The sequence below is a fragment of the Andrena cerasifolii genome, chromosome 10 (genome assembly GCF_050908995.1).
Source record: "Andrena cerasifolii isolate SP2316 chromosome 10, iyAndCera1_principal, whole genome shotgun sequence".
Lineage (NCBI taxonomy): Eukaryota > Metazoa > Arthropoda > Insecta > Hymenoptera > Andrenidae > Andrena > Andrena cerasifolii.
In genome coordinates this window covers 1,094,967-1,113,232 of record NC_135127.1, presented here as the reverse complement: position 1 = coordinate 1,113,232, position 18,266 = coordinate 1,094,967, and the positions used below count along the sequence as shown (strand labels likewise).

Below are 18,266 nucleotides of genomic sequence, written 5' to 3'. Positions count from 1 at the left end.
GCATAACCTGGCCGATAGATAGTTTGCCCTTATTCCATCGTTTTAATCACAGGTAGGGAATCCTTAACCGATTTATGAGCTCGAAGTCGAGCTCGTAGGGTCATCAAATCCCTCACAATGGGCGGTCGTGTTTTTCCTTGCATTCACCAGAATCGACCACACTTTCTACCTGCGCATATAATCCGGAAGCATTCGCAACAGCACGCACCAAGGTTTAAAACATTAAAAAGATACTGTACCCCCATCCTGCAACAATGCGCGAGAAAAGTATCAACGGAATCCTTTTCAGAGCAACCATTTTCAACACAAACAGCTTCCTGTTGGATCCCCATATTGGATAAACGACACGTTACCGAAATTATTGAAAAATGGTGTGACGTTGAGTGTATATGTACTACCATATGGATCAGTGAAGCACTTGTATCGACTACATGTGGATAATGGCAGGCACCTACATCAGAGTTGTGCAGAATTATAATTGAATTACTCCATGAATTATGATTACAAAATAATTCAATTACATTGTAATTCGTAATTCAGATCTCGCATTCAATTAAAATACATCGCAATTCGTCATTGCAATGTATTTGCAATTGTAATTGCATAGTACAATGTAATTGAATTATAATTACGAATTAAGAGGTAAACAAATTTGGAGGATAATAACAGGTGGGAAAGAAATACGTAGGTAAAGGTTTCGAACAGAAAAAAATTATTATGAGTGCTGAATATGGTATAATTCATAAATTTATAACATATAAAGAGAAATAAACAACTTTGTTACATTTTTTTCGCTTTTTTTCTCACTTCTTCACAATTTTGAGCTGTAATTTAATTAATTACATTGTAATTCAATTACAGGCACAATTACAGTAATTAGGAATTGAATTAATTGAAAAGTTTGAATTATGTAATTGAGTTACAACGTAATTGAATTACTATGTAATTGAAATACAATGTAATTAAATTATGTAATTAAATTACAGTGTAATTGAAATACAATGTAATTAAATTACGTAATTAAATTACAGTGTAATTCAATTAGCACAACTGTGAACTACATACATCGTTTGTCCGCAACTATTAGACTAATACAAAAGTTTGTCAACAGGATGTATTTATTATCGTCAACCCAGTGGCCAATAGATATACTTTCCGTTACGATCACCACTATCTAAAGTAGAAAAAAAATTATTTAGAAACACAAAAAGCTTCGCACACCAGTTCCTATCAACGTATATACGTATTCCATAGTCTCACATTCGAGATGTTGCCACGAACCTTCAAGGTTGTTGTTTACATTTGCAAGACATTGTACAAGATAAGTGTTTCAATACTCTTCACGACGAATAAGAAATAAATGCATAAAGATAAAATAAAAAGGAGACAGTGGCAAAACAGTTGAAAATCTATGATGTCTCGTTCCATGGAAATATAATTGGTTGTAGGTAATAGGCTTTTAGATTCATTTACACCTTGTATGTTACCTCTAATGACATTATAACTTTAACCAACAATACAGTTTGAAAACAGAAAAATCACAATAATTAAATAGTTACATTTCTACGTTTAACGAGCAACCCCGCCGTTTTCTTCTATTCGTTCTCAAAATCTGTAATGAATCAAGCGAATTGCAACTATATGTATATCACATAGATACTTCGGTACACTGGTCACGCATTTCTATCCGCGTTATCACTTAACGTTTATTCTGTTGTAACTGTTTTCTCTCTTGTGCAATAGGGCGGAGCGGAAAATTCAAATTTAAATTTTCGGCTATGTATATATAGTATGATTATATAATCATTTTCAGGAGAAAAAGGAACCTGCAGATATGAATATTTTTTCCAAATTTTGTTTACAGTTGTGTTTGATTGATCAAAAGACAACTATCCCGCACCCAGGCCAACTGAAAATTCAAATTTAAATTTTCGCCTATATATATATAGTATGATTATGTAATCATTTTCAGGAGAAAAAGGCACCTGCAGATATGAATATTTTTTCGATTTTTTTTTACAGTTGTGTTTGGTTATCAAAAGACAACTATCCCGCACCCAGGCCAACTGAAAATTCAAATTTAAATTTTCGCCTATATAGTATCGCTCCGCCCTATTGTGCAATTATATATTGTTCCCTTTAAAAGGAAACAGGTACCTAATAATAACAAGGATTTATAGATTTCTTGTAAAAATAGGAGTGAAAAATCGAAATGCTTGCAACTGACACACGTTAACAACTGTCAAACATTAATCTAAGCATAAGTGACTTGTACATGAAACCTACGAAATTTTGTGGTCACACTTACCTGGGACAATCTGTCCCTTATAATAATACTACATCAAAGAATGTTATTCCATGTAGGTAAGTATCTATTTAATACTCTAAAACCTGACCCCTGTTGTTGACTTCCCCTCCTTTTTACTTGATTTTCAACATCGCGTGCCTTTTTTTTTACTTTTCTTTTCGAGCTAATGAATATTTTGTTTCGCCGCGGTACACAAGGCTGATCTACTGAATAAATCATGCAACTGTTAACTTTTAAATTGACTGATTGAACGTATGGACGGAATTGCGAGTGTTTGTGGCGCGAGTGAATAGAAGCGGACGTCATTGTTGGAACACGATTGATTTATGTGTACCTGCCGACACTTGGATAATTCCGACATAGCAGGCCGCATTAAATAGCCATGTGCTTTCGTTTCCACGCTCGAATTTTTTTATCCGTTTTTACATTTCAATTGCTGGCTTACTCAAGATTTCGAGCACAACGACGGCGAAATTCGGGGGGACCAGATAAACAGCTACATATGCATCGATTGACCATTTAATATGCTTTCCAATAGCATACGAAACGTATGAAGTACATATATATATATGTACTATACCTATGTTGTGGCAGAATTTTGTGGCTTGAGCAGAAACGAATTTAAGGAATTACTATGGATTCCAACTTTGAGTAAAGTTCGCGAAGGATGCGTATGTGTCTACGGCATTGTACAGCTAAGACCGGTTACAATCGGTCTTGATACTAAAGAGGCACAGGTGCGGCGAACGTAAACAGCCGAATGTCCAGCACCGACAAATTTTAACCGGTCGATTATATTTATCGCTTGATTCCAGTCGGCAGATTACATTATTTCGATGTTTAATGCGTTACGCCTCTGTCTTGTGCTCCTCGGCGAAGATAGGAGGTTGGATGCGGTAGCGGGCACGACAAAATATTCGGCAGGGTTCCGAGATCTCTATGCTAAACGGACTCAAATAAAGCAATCTCTACGATCAGACAACGACGACGCGGCGGTGTTTGTCTTTTATCCTCCACTTTACTCTGTTCCCTTCTCGCTTGTACCAAACTCCCTCTACCGAGCCCCTGCTCCCAACCCCTCCGAGTATTTTGATGACAGTGGCCACTGGTCATTGCCGGTGGATTCAGCTTCCTCCTCTTTGTCAAAGGGGACCCTCCTGACAAAAGCGAAGGTGGTAGGCTGCCGAAGAATTAATTGCTTCGAACAATATTTACGTTCTCTCGTCTAAGAGAATCCCTTCCCTCTTTTTCTTTGCGATTCTTATTTTTCTTACTTTTTTTTTCACCAGAACCAAACCGATTCCTCAACTCCAAAAGCCGGAGGAAGACGTCGCGCGATTTTTATCAAGCTTGCAAGATTCTCATGGCATGACTCTGCCGACGATAGCATTAGCTACCTCTGGGAACGTAGAGAAAGGGGGAGCCAAGGTTAAAAGTCGATGCTGCCACGCGACAGGCAATCGAGTTTCTTGGGCCCGGGGATATTTATATTAGAATCAGAACCTTACAAAATCGTATTGCACCTAATGAAGTCTGCTACAAGTATTATCCCCTTTCAGATATGTAATAGGCAACACCTATACTTATATAATTAAGTGTGCCTAATAATTAAATTATACGACAATTATTAGCTGTTCAATGTTTCATAGGTACCCATTGTAGGTATGTGAAGTCATTTCAGAAGATCGATAGAACTAAGTGTGAAAAAGAAAACGTTTCTCGTTCCTTGGAGCTGTTTGATCTTTTATCTTTGTCTTTTACACTTTCTGTGCAACTGCGGTTCACGCGCCAAGCTGCGAATCTATAGTTTACACTAGCCATGTATCCCTAGTCGCAAGGGATGACACCGTTTTCCCCTTTCTTTCATCGCTGATCGTGCTAACCATAGTTTGATATTAGAAAGCCAAACAGAATTTATATAGACGCTAATGTTTACAGAAACGTGTCCGTGTTTTACTCGAGGGTTATATTCGCGGAATTTCAACTTGTACTTTACTAAATCTTCTTCTCTTTAGTGAATATCTTTTACGTTACCAGATAGCAACGGATTATTAAAAATCGATATAAAATTTGTTTAATTACATACATATCAAACTGTTATAATATCTTTCATCGTACGTTCTGTGCACGTATACATACGTAACCGTTTATCCTTGCACCTGATGTTCGATAATCGTCTTATAATAAATAATTATTACCTTATAGGGATGCTGTAAATTTTTGCAATAATTTCTGATATGTGCTAGAAAGGTCCAACTTGTGGGATTGAATGATCACTGTGTACTACTTTCGGATTGTTTCTAGTATAGTTCAAGCTTTCAGCGCAAACACGCTCTGTATACATAGTACATATGTATACTTACAATATTATTTGTACCAATACTAAACTACCAAGCAATAGTGGAACCTATTAGGAGGTAGGGTTAGGTCCCGAAACAAAGGAATTCGTGGAATGCCTTCGGCTGCCAGATAGTAATTCCGGGATAGTTGGCCATACTTTTTTGTAAGGCTCTCACACAAAAAGTTTTATGAGTTAAATAAAAGCAATTATGAAACTAGATACTTTAATAATCTGCCTTTACAACTAGCTACAAAAGTTAAACAACAATGAAGACAAAATCATTGAAACTTTAAACTTTAAAAAATCTTTGGTGGGCCATCTTTCCCTAAGTGTCCGGCAGTGATGGCCATAGGTGTCCAGGGCAGATGGCCAGAGTTAGTGTGATATTTTTCTTCCTGTTCCTTTGCGGTTATTTTTATTATTCACTAGCTTAAAGTACCCGGTGATGCCCGGGTACAGCTTTGATTGTCACAGAGTGTCAAGGGGATGAAATAAGGGGGAACGGATGGGATGTCCAGATTTCATGGTAGTCCATATGCTCCGCTGGGTTCTAGAGAGTAATTATGTAAAATTTGGTCTAGATCGATTAAAAAAATCGGGATAAAAAGTATCCTATATGTTATTCCTGGTCCTAAACTACGTGTATATAAAATCTCAGTAAGATGCGTTGCGTAGTTGCGACGTGATTGAGTAACCAAACATCCAAACACACTTTCGCATTTATTATATTAGTAGGATATTGTTTTTATCTTTCTGCATCTTACTGTAGGCGGTTAAAATAAAAGTCGACACATCGAATGTACACTTACTAGTAATGCCAAATATATTTATTACGGAAGTTCAAATAACAAATTGCAACACTTAGGTAGGGTAGGGTGAGGGCTAATAGTCCTGTTTTTCGTATAAACTTATGTAAAATTTAGTACTAACAATCTAGAGATATCTGGTGTTATTTTGTAAAAACTATAACTAATAGGCTTTACATTCACGAAGTTCGTTTGGTGATACTGTTATTTTTTGTTGAGTTGTACCACAAAATGTTCGTCGATTCAAAATGAAAATTGCTTGGGGTAAAATAGTCCCTAATATCTTCTAACCAACTTTTCGTGTAAAATAAAACTAAATAAGTGAAAAGCTCTTCTTAAATCAACAAATATTTATTAAACAAATTCTTTTCGGCATACAATATGAAAGGAAAGCATTATTTCCTTAACAGAAAATAAAAATATAAGTCAGAGACTCACTTTGAACTAAAAACTAACAAAAATCTTCTCTCAACTAACACAAAAACACTATTTAAACACTTTGGCATCATTTCTTTATGCTTTGGCCATCTTATTACGAAAGCAAATAATAAAAAATATAATTTCATAAAAAACACAACACTCACAACACACAACACTCACAACACACAACACTCACAACACACAACACTCACAACACACAACACGATACGACACGACACGACACGACACGACACGACACGACACAACACAACACTTGTAGTGCCGTTGCATATCCAAAACAAACTTTACCCGGATGTTCTTTATACCTTGCAATAAATCTATTCAAAGAATTTCTACAAATATCATGTTCCCTGGCTGCTTTACATAATTTCATTTTACCCTTTATTACGTCCTCTGCTGCTCGTTTCATAATTTCTAAAGACTTCATACCGCGATCGGTTCGTCTTTTATAGTGGTGCATTCTAAATATAGAATTAAATACAAATAGTTTTCTAATTTCAAGTGAAGGGGCCATAAGTTCCCATCATAATATGTTTATGTAATCTACACCCTTTGAATTAGTTATATATGGGGCTAATTGGATCACGTTATTTGGGGTGAATCGGATCACTCTTTATTTTCATTTGAGTATTTTTATGATTATAAATATGATAATTGTTTATATACATATGATTAGTACGTACATAAAAAAGAGAAATCAGGGATCATGGTGTCCAAAAAAATAAAGGAATCTGTGATAAAAATTAAATTTAGAGAAATGACGAAAAAAATAAATAAATTAATGGTCTTAAGAAGATGCCACGAGAATTGTGCTGATAGAGGCGGCAAAAAACGGCAATATTCTTCCGATCTGTGTGCTGAGTAGTGTCACTTGACTTCACTGTCATTAAATTAGATTTGTTTAAGTTGATTCTAAAGGTTTTGTTATGAAAATTTCAGTTTTTTTCCAGAAATTTATGGGTTATCTGATTCGCCCCAAGTTTCGGGGCCAATCGGATATTTCTGACTTTTTGGTTTTTTCTTTGCAGAAGAAACATTTTTACGTTTGATTTTATTTTCTATTATTAATCTTAAAGCCAAAAGTGTACTAGTTACGAATATACAATAAAAAATTAGTTTTTTCATGTTCGACTAGTATTTTTTTTACCGTCAAACACAAAGTGATCCGATTCGCCCCAATCTACCGTATCTCTGTACTTTGTAGAAACCGGTTACGAATCAACTGTTTGCAGGTAATTAACGCGTGGACTGTCATTGGAGATACCACTGATTGGCATCTCGAAATTACAGTATTTTCTTAAAAGGCTTAGATATAACAAATGAATTTTTGTATAATTCTGAACAACATTCATGTTAGGTATTAGAAACCATATGAAATAAGAAGCGCCTCGTTGAACTATGAACTGTTCTTATTTCTGACAATATAATATATTGTCATTAACATATTATGTATATTTGAATAAATGTAAATGAACTAAGAAGGTTGCACAATCACGTGGTAGTCAACATCATCAACAGATAAAACTGTCCAATATCTATAATGATGTACCAATACCTACTTACCAATTAATACAACTTACTTTCTGTAGAATAGAAAATGTATCAGGCTTACAGGCAAGTTGAAATTTTTATTTCTTACACACTCTTGCATTACCTATATTTAATTTTGACATCGGATGGTTTTATCAATCACAGAACTCTATATTCGTGTCCAATATGGCTACGATACTACTAATCGGACAAAAGCAATAGAACAGGAGGGAATTCAGCAAAAAATATTGGAAGAAATAGCCAAGAAGTCAATTGGGGAGGATAGAAACAGAATATCAAGATCTGCATACAGTGAAGCGTAGAAGAATATTAAAAACGGGGAAATATTCGAAAGAGCCGAATATCTGAATATGAACATTCCACTATCAACTAAACGGATTATGGCACAGGTAAGATTAGCAGGAAAACTAGGATGGGCAACAACAACAGAAGTTGGGATAAGGCATAGAATAGGGGGAACCCTGATATGTCAAATATGTAACAGAGGAGAAGCAGAAAACAGAGATCACATACTATGCAAGTGCCCCATATATGAAGAAATTAGACCAAATATAATGAAGAATAGGGAGTGGATAGAACTGTTAAAAACAGACAACGAGAAACAAGTATAGGGGCTGACAAATTTCATAAGGGGAAGCCTGAAGCTAAGAGCGTTCTGCCTTGAGAAGTAGAAGCAGAGGCAATAACAACATAAAGTACAAAGAACCAAAAAAAGCTTAAAGAAGTATACAGATAAAATGAAGTTTAGGATTTAAGATAGAAAATATAGACAAAATATAATATAATACATAATAGAATAGGATAAAGTATAACACCAAAGTATATAAGCTCTGACAAAGCAAAATGGAAAATGATAATATAGCAGTAGAAATAATATAGTAATGTATAGTAATATAGGCATAAGAAATAAGATAAAAAGGAAAAAGCAATGTATCTAACGTGCGAAAATAAGCAAAAATTGTACTAGGCTATAAGCCTTACTACAATAAACAACAAATAAATAAAGAAATAACTCTATATTCGTGTCATTATTGTCCGATCGCTTTCACCCCTTCTTTATGATCGTTATGGCAATGAATGTATTATACCTTCCCGCCGTAAGAAAATATTTCGTCCTAATACTTTCAATTGCTGTGTATTTTTTAAAATAAGTATTATATATTTGTTAATTTACTGTGGTTTGAATAGGTCTGGAAAGTTTCTTGATGTCATACCCCCGACTAACAAGGGAACACCGCGAACCCGGACTCACCGATTGGAACGCAACTGTGTGGGTTTTTAGAGTGCTTCTAAACAAGAACAACGGTGCCTTTCATTTGGGCCCTATCGCCCTTTAAGGAGATGAAAACTAACCTCAAAATCAAATTGGCACTTCCACTTTTTCCGCGTATAACTCTCAAAGTACAACGGACAGAAAAAAATGTTTCAAACAAAAGTTTAATGGTGCAATAAGCGCTACAAACTTCCATTAACAAAATTTTGAAAAGAGTTACAAAAAAAATATATAACTGACGGAAAAAACTGTTTTCAAAATTTTGTTAACGCAAGTTTGTAGCTCTTATTGCACCATTAAAATTTTGTTTGAAACTTTTTCTTCTGTCTGTTGTACTTTGAGAGTTATACGCGAAAAAGTGGAAGCGCCAATTTGACTTTGAGGTTAGTTTTCACCCCCTTAAAGGGCGATAGGGCCCAAATGAAACACACCGTTGTTCTTGTTTTGAGTCACTGTAAAAACCCACAAAGCTGCCTTCCAATCGGTGAGTCCGGGTTCGCGGTGTTCCCTTGTAAGTAGAGTTCTCAATTAAAAATGTATATTTCCGAGGCAAGTATTATTATTGTACAATACACCTATGTATAACATATAAAGGTTACAAAGTCTTATAACAAACGCAGAGAAGAACACTTTACAACATACAGGTACGACACTTCGCATTAATTTGATTTTCTCTGTATACCTATGTATATACCTATTTATATCTTGTAAAGCAGTTTGTATGATTCGTAGATAATTAATCCTTTACTTCATTGGCCATACTAATTGAAAGAAAGATTTAAAACGAAAATGTAAAAGGTCGATTCTATTACAGCTGTCAATCTACATATGATAAAAATAAAATATTTACATACTTAACTGATTTGCGTGTAACAACTCCCCTAGCTTGTAAAAGAGAGCTGAAGATATGTACAAACCACAAGTTGTTATAGATTTTTAAACGCGACCAGCTCAAGAGTGATAATGAAATTGCTTCCGACCTAACCAACTTACCACAAAATCATTTTCTTTTTACAGGAAACTGGCCAACCTAGTAATTAAATTGTTCGGATATGAGATAATAGAGAAGAAAGGTATGATGCGATGGCAATAGTGGAGAAAATGAGGGGGAAGATGGAGGAAAAGAGAACGGAAAAAAGAGTCGAATGAAGGAGGCTGCAGGTTCTCAAATTGCAATGAAACCGGGCACCGACGCTTCACATAGGTTTCGTATGACAACCAGACCACCGATGACGATGCTGTTTTCCCTTTACCCCTAATATACTTCGTCCCTTATGATTTAACTTCATATCCGGATAGTGGCGTTCTATCAACCTGGTACGAGTAACTGCTAAATAGTTTCATTCTGCTAGTAGAAGTTGCAGAATATTATAATACACGCATCTGACGGGAAGGTGGTTACAAACGTATAACAGGTAGCAGGTATCGCTTAAATTTAAGTTCTCCTACTCCGTCGAGATGGAAAAAGGAAGGATGCCGTGCAACTGCAAGGTTTTGCAAGTACAATAAAACAGGTTTATTCTTCAACGCATTGTGCTTCAGTCTTAAGACGAATCACATTAATAGCTATAATAAATTATAGGTACATGACTTGGTTCGTCTTATAATACAATACTAAATTAAAAACTTACTCATTTAGGTGTTACTATCTTACAAAATGTACAAACTTTCCATTATTTACAGGAATTTCATAAATACATATTCTAAATTTTTCTTTGTCGCATCTCGTTTTACTATCATATCAAAAATACATACAATTACCTATTTATATTTCAGATTGTATCAGTGGTCAGTGTTGTTCCCTAAGAAACGAAAATACTAAAAGTGGACGGACATAAATCTGCTTCAAGTAAAAAAGCTTGCAGAAACAGAATTTCTCAAATACCATTCGAAATAAAATTTAAAAAGAGATAGCAGAAACAAATTCCCTATTAATCAAAAACACCTTTCACGCAATTGGACTAAGCGATCGTAGATCAGATTTCTTTTATATGCACAATTGAAAATCTAATTACTCGATCTTTCAATAATTTCACTAACACCGTCGTTCCACGTACATATACTAACAGCCGCTTCAACAGAGAACAAATTTTGTTAATTTCTCAAATCTAAAAATACGTTTAACAGTCCTCATTGTAACAAATCGTAAAGGGCTGTGATATAAGACTGTGCCATTTGAAGCGTCTCATACTTTGACAATTGCCTGTCATTACCCAAGGATGGAAGATAGGTTCTCAATCGATCAAAAGCTTTATTCAAATTTTGCATTCTTCTTCGTTCTCTGGCATTCGCTGCCAACCTACGTTTTTTAACGACAGTCGAACTGACGTATTTGCCCCTCCTCCTGACGGCGTCTCGATGACCTCCAGTTCCGTTCAATTCAGCTCCCGTGTGATCCGAGCCGTCGTTTAACTCAACGTCATCTTCACTGTCACCGTCAACGATTCTTTCGGAGAAGCTGCTGGAATTGCTGATAACGCTGCCTCGACGCGACTGCGTCTTCTCGTGGTCCATCTCGCCTTCTGCATCGATAGTTCCGTCAGTATCTGCATCCATGCTGTTCACTTCCTCCGCTACGTCTATCGGGTTCATGGCATGCGCTTTTTCCGAAGCCATCATCGACAAGCCGCTTCTTTTCGTCGTGTACTTTTTGTTCAACTCCTCCATCGGACCTAGCAGACGGTACGTCACTGGTGTGCTTATCCTGTCGGGCTCGGATGATATGGATAAAGTCGTAGCTGGACTAACTGATCGCAGGCTTGCGGTTGGACTCGGCGTGTGCCAACCGTCGCTGCAATTACTGTCATAGACAATACACTGAGGTACCGTGATAGTGCTTACTGGGGGGAGGTCGGCTTTGGTCTTGGAGTACGAGTAATTCGGCAAATCCAGGTACGCGCAGGATACAACTTCGTCTTCTCTTGGCGGGAACATGTATCCGTAACGAAACATTTCCTGTAGTTCCATACCGAGAAGCTTCCAGGTCGTAACTGCACCGAACTCGAACTCGAAACCTTCACTTCGTAACCGTGACAGGTTCCTTCAGCCTTGTTCGCCGCTACCTCACTGAATTCCCACTGTTTTGACACGGATTCACGCTGTATGAAACAAATAACTCGTCGAGGGTGACAAAGTTCGTGCTGCCAAGTACAGTATGATATCCCCTCTTCCCTAAGCAGAGGATCGTCGTAGTACTAAGTCAAACTTTCTTTCTCGAATCGGCAGAGTTCACGACGCAAGAACAACAAGTTTCCTCCAGGCTCTGTAGACGCATGTCGCGTCGGCTATCGGGGTGATTCTGAAGCCGGTTGGCGCAACGCCAGGGCATTTATGCGTTTTTGGAGCGAGGCAACCTCGTGCAGCACGTGCCACCTAACCAATCGGAACTGGCCAGGTATCCCCACCGCTTCCACAGCGAAGTAGAGCCAACCAGCCTCGAGTATACGTAGGGGCTAGCGCAACAGGTGGCCCGGCGCCTCCAACCTACACTATCCTGCATAAAACCGTAGAGCCATTACGTGGTCTTTGGCAGATGTATATATGTGCGTCCGGCGTACGCTTCTACCTCTTTATAGGGTAATACACCTGTGCATAGGCTAATTCTTACAACGTCACCGATACGATTTTACCCAAAGCATTAAGAGGCAGGCTATCAACTGTAAACTATTGACTATAGGATTACTCACTAATAGAAGAGTCCGTTCACTAGGAGACATCCGATGGCTGGAACAATTTTTGTTTTATATTTTTTTTACGGATATAGAGAGAGTGCGATGTACGAAATTATCGAAATATGTGCTCTGAAATGAAACACCCTTAATTATCTATTTTGGGGTTAAAATATGTACGATAGGTATTACTTTTTGCCTATCCAACGCTAATTTAAGGGGGGATTTTCGTCTAACAGCCCCAAAAGCAACTGATATTTAAGAATTTTTTTTAAAACGCTGTTGGTCATATTGGATTAAACTCTTTTGGGGTATAAGGAGGCTTCTTTAAACTTGCAGAAAATATTTTTTTTATGTCGATCTTTCTTATTATTTATTAATTCTTGTGGAAGCTTGTCCACCTCTTCGACGATGTAACTCCTGCTGGCGCGATGTGTGGCACCTATCACAGTCATCTGATTGGAAAAAAAATATAGAAGTTTCTTAAAGTTAGATAGTTTATGCTGGTATTGGTGCACTTTAAAGAAAAAAAATGAAATATTGAAAGATTTATAGCGTTTGAAGGAAAAAGTTTTTTTCTCAGACAAATTTTACATATTATTCTTTATATCGACGAAAAAAGTATTATGAATAAAAACTAAAATTGAAATTTTAGGTCCAGTACAAGCGTAAATTATTTAATTTTAAAAATATTTCCTTCTTTTTGCAATCAGACGACTGTGACAGGTGCTACACCTGCCGGCAACATCGTCGAAGAGGTTTACAATAATTAATAAATAATAAGAAGGATCGACATAAAAAAAATATTTTCTGCAAGTTTAAAGATGCCTCCTTTATCCCAAAAGAGTTTAACGCAATATCAACAATAGTTTTTTGAAAAAAAAATCATAAATTTCGGGGGCTGTTACAGGAGAATCCCCCCTTAAATTTGTTGCTTCCAAACAGTGCACGTGTAGCTAAATTCGTCTCGTTATAATCCTTCCGTTTATATCAAAATAGAGACTCCATTAAAAAATCTAAAACCCCGCGACTGTCCTTAATGCTTCCATCTAAAATATAAACGTTTGTGCATTGTACTTATTCAATATCCCCTTTCGAAATAAACATTTTTTTCAATTCACACCTTTCGAATTTGTATGTATGCCCTAAAAAGCTAAGGACAATAACGTGTATTGCTTTCCAAAATTCGCGCTGTCTATATATACATGTAGGTATATGAGCTATACTAAATGTACATACATACCTATATGGTTGACCCATTGACTCTCTACACTGAACACAGTAGTAAATGCTATCATGAAATAATCCATATTTGTTAAGCTCCAGCTGTGTACCTGCTGTGGAAATAGTTCACCAAATACATGTTGAGAAGTTCAAGACAAAATTGGAAAGAGGTCTTGTACTAGCAATAAGAAACGACAAACTGCTTGTTAACTATAGGTACCCACCTACTATTCTCTTGCACGTGTCAATTCTTAGATGGAATATTACTTACGCATATGCAGGTATACAGGTGACGTCTCTGGAGGTGTTCACGGCACTTTATTCAAAAATGGTAAGAAGTATAGAAAATGGATTAATCATCAAATTTATCGAAAACAAAGGGGTCGAGTCTGTAGTTTGGGCAAACTATTTAATGCATTATCAACATTTTCAAGATTTAGTAGGTACTCGATTATTCGTCTTCGATAAATGTTACGTTTCACCGTATTTTTGTAACTCATACCGTGTTCAAGTAAAATACAGTGAACGCCACGCGCCACGAATGAATCATCTTGTACAATATCTGTACGTAACGTTGCATTTAATAATAATTTACACATTCGAGAGGATAATGTAATCGATAAGCAGGTTGCTGTCTCTTGCTTAAATGTTGCTAAACATTCATGATGTTGGGCATTCGGAAGAAAATGACGTTGGAAAAACAAAATTATGTGCTGCGTGTTCGCTCTCTGGAAAAAAAATAAATTTCGTACTTTTTGTGTCCCTTCAAAATCAATGAATATATTCGAGTGTTTTATTTCTCATGGCCTACCCTGTATCGTATTTTAAAAACAATTGTTTATCACACATAGAAAATAAATTTTAAACGAGCGCGAGAAATTATAAGCTTGAGATACCTATAAACGGGGCCCACTAACTAACCGTATTTAAATCTCCCCGTAAATTGACATTTCTTCTATATACGTTGCAGAATGCGGTAGAGGATGATCTCAGTTACAATATAACTTTCAGAAAATCACTTATTTACAATCGATATAATTTTTTTATGCATCGAAGACGTAGAATACCCACATTTTTTAACCGAACATAAAAAGACAAAGAATGGTTGAAAATTAGTGGTGCATAAGAAGATGTAGAGCCAATTACGTACATATTAGGGCGGAGCGGAAAATTTAAATTTGAATATTCAGTTGGCCTGGGTGCGGGATAGTTGTCTTTGGATTAACCAAAAACAACTGTAAAAAAATTGGAAAAATATTCATGTCTGCAGATTCTTTTTTCCTAAAAATGATTATATAATACGATATAGGCGAAAATTTAAATTTAAATTTTCAGTTGGCCTGGGTGTGGGATAGTTGTCTTTTGATTAACCAAACACAACTGTAAAAAAGATTTGAAAAATGTTCATGTCTGCAGGTTCTTTTTTCTCCTAAATAATCATATAATCATACAATCATTTTTAGGAGAAAAAGGAACCTGCAGACATGAATATTTTTCCAATTTTTTTTTTACAGTTGTGTTTGGTTAATCAGAAGACAACTATCCCGCACCCAGGCCAACTGAAAATTCTTCAAATTGAAATTTTCGCCTATATAGTAGGGTGTGTCAATTTTTTCAATGTTTTAATTTTAAAAACGACTAGTAGAAAAACGCTACAATTTCAGGATGAAAATTACAACTACTTTTAAATTTGGCGTAACACATTATTTAGCTAATTGGAATTTCATTTTTAATTATGGAAAAATACGAAAATTAATAAAATTATTAAGAAAATAATAATAATTTATGAGCCGCAACAGAAGCAAATAAGATATCGCTCCTTTGGTGGGATTTGTTAAATAGCATTAAATTTACTATAGTAGATGACATATGGCTAGATCTGTTGCTAAAGTTACATATTTTTTCATTTTGTAATAAATACACATTTCCATACATTTTCATGTGAATGCAATAAATACTAATTTCCACATATTTTTATTTTCATTTTCATGATTTTATATAAGCAAGGCTTACTTTAAGCAATATATGAATATGTAATTTATAGTTAAATCTTACTTAATTTTCACTCTTTTCAACTGTGATTTGAAGTAGCTAAACGTCACTCAAATCAATTTCTGAAGATAGTTTCAGATTCAGAATTAAAAACAGCATTACTTTGTCACTAGTCATTTTAAAATTTTCAAAAATTTTAAATTCACCCACAAAACTGGCACACCCTACTATATAGTATGATTATATAATCATTTTTAGGAGAAAAAGGAACCTGCAGACATGAATATTTTTCCAATTTTTTTTTTACAGTTGGGTTTGGTTAATCAAAAGACAACTATCCCGCATCCAGGCCAGCTGAAAATTCAAATTTAAATTTTCGCCTATATAGTATCGCCCCGCCGCACAGTGGTACATAATGACATTGTTTGTTCAAATCACCCTGCAGGTCGTATTTTTTTTGAAAACTCGACAATTTTATTTTTAAATTCTTCGCAAATGAATTCTCCGTCGATCTGTCCGGCCGAAATTTTGAATTTCGTTGCTGATTCTTTTATATTTAGCGAATTATACAGCACTTTTCGAAGATCAGTATCTGTGGGCTTTTTTGGCCGCCTGTTCCGAATTTAAAGTTAGATTTTCGAAATTGAAGGTGGTGCATCCAATATGCCGAATGTAGTTGACTTTGCGAATTCAATATGGATGAGTAAGATTTTTTAGAACGCGTATGAACACAGACGAATACGGTTAAATATGCAAAATCACGTACACATTTATGAGATGCGTAAAAATTTGTCAAAAATACGAATGTCCATCAGCAATTTTAAATTTTACAATTTGATCTACAGTATTAGATTTGTGGTACAAATAAAAAATTGTATCTTTATAATAATTACCTCATATTCGTAATCAGCGTCCCCGAAAATCTAGACGCACTATGTTTCTTCCGAATAAGTCCATTTTCTGAAATTTTGCTTCAACATATCGGATTCACCACCTTGAATTTCGAAAATCTGACTTTAAATTCGAAGCAGGCGGACAAAAAAATCCCACAGATACTGATCTGCGAAAAGTGCTGTATAATTCGCTAAATATAAAAAAAATCAGCAACGAAATTCAAAATTTCGGCCGGACAGATCGATAGAGACTTTAATTGCGAAGAATTTAAAAAAAATCGTCAAGTTTTCTGCAAAATTACGACCTGTAGGGTGATTTGAACAAAAAATGTCATTATGTACCACTGTGCGCCGTAGTACATACGTATGTGCTCGTATTCGCGCATCACATTTTGATAACTGTCTCAGGTGACATTGACGTGAAAATCGGAATGTTTTACACCTAATAAAATATTCACAATATTTTCAGAAATCATCTGAGCTGCTTGATATCATTGCAGGGACCGGGCTGGAACTGTTCGTTAACTGTCAGATAGGTTGATCCCATTATTAGAAGAATCCTTCGCGTGCCCATATGAACGAAAGTGTAATCTGTAGCCTCGTGATTAATTATACCTATTTCCTATCAAAATATCATAGCTACAAGTTTGCCCTCTATATCGGTTAGTTTAGACACTTTGCAATGTCACATATGACATAAATGGATGAGAGTGGGATCGAGAACTTGGCGCATTCTCAAGAAGATGATCAGGACCAGAGCCTGCAAAAAATAGCGGTCCATGGCAAATTTACCTGGGAAAAGAACAGATCCTGTCTTCAAAAAGGGTGCAAATACCTCAGGGGCGTAAGGTCCAGTTACATCTTTACTCGCTCAATTAGCGAAAACAGGTAGGATAAAGTTTGCGGCGAGCACGACGGTGGTCCGCAGCAACCCGATCTCTGTCATTCCCTTCGGGCGCAGCCGTCTTGGATTTCGAGATCGCCCCGTCGTCGTCCTAAAATTCTTCCTAAGTAACGGCACGATAATCCTCTGCTTAAAAACCTTTGGTACCTTTCGTACCTTTAACAGCCGTGTCAATGGTAAACGCTACATTCTCTTAATGTCTACCTAAATCGAAACACCGTCGTTTGCAGAAAGTGTGACATCCAATTGTAGGCATCTGCCATTCAGATCGCACCGCAGGTAATTCTGATTAACAATGCATTGGCTACTGTAAACAATAAACGAACAGTTGTTCGATATTATTTCACTGTACGAGAATTGATGAACTCGCAATATTTTCTTCAGGACAGCTACCTTTTAACTTTATATTCGTTTAGCGTTTTAAGATTTTCACTAGAAAAAAATGTAAAATTATTAGAGTTAAGTGAGAACAACCGTCATGCCATCCCGAAGCAATCTTTTCGCTGCATCCGAATGCCTTTGTCATTTTCACGCGAGACCATTTTCCCTTTGAATTGGAGGGTAATTTAAAAATTGATTGCTTCCATCCATTATCTTCTTGTTTCAGCGCGGAAGTGCGGCGGAACCAATAATTAGGACTACGAAATGCACGCTTGTCAGGGTCTATCCTTGCACTATTCACATACAGAATTACCCCTGCCTCCTATCTTTTGTTTTCATCTTTCGGCTTACCTGCTCACCCGGTCGGTGTACCAGTTCAACCCACTCATCCTAACTTTGCTCGGCCTAGAACCCCATCAAAGAAATTTAGATTTTCGTATTAATTAGCCTTAATTAGTCTCTCTTGACCCATGAAAAGGGATGC

At 36.2% G+C, this 18,266-nt stretch overlaps 1 protein-coding gene across 1 annotated transcript; it reads right to left on the bottom strand.

The window, feature by feature from the left end:
- Nucleotides 1-10,813: 10,813 nt before the first annotated feature.
- Nucleotides 10,814-11,897, bottom strand: Ato (atonal). Its single transcript, XM_076821292.1, has one exon. It carries the CDS (start codon nt 11,685-11,687, stop codon nt 10,851-10,853), a length of 837 nt encoding a protein of 278 aa, XP_076677407.1. The 5' UTR covers nt 11,688-11,897; the 3' UTR covers nt 10,814-10,850.
- Between the last annotated feature and the right edge of the window lie 6,369 nt (nt 11,898-18,266).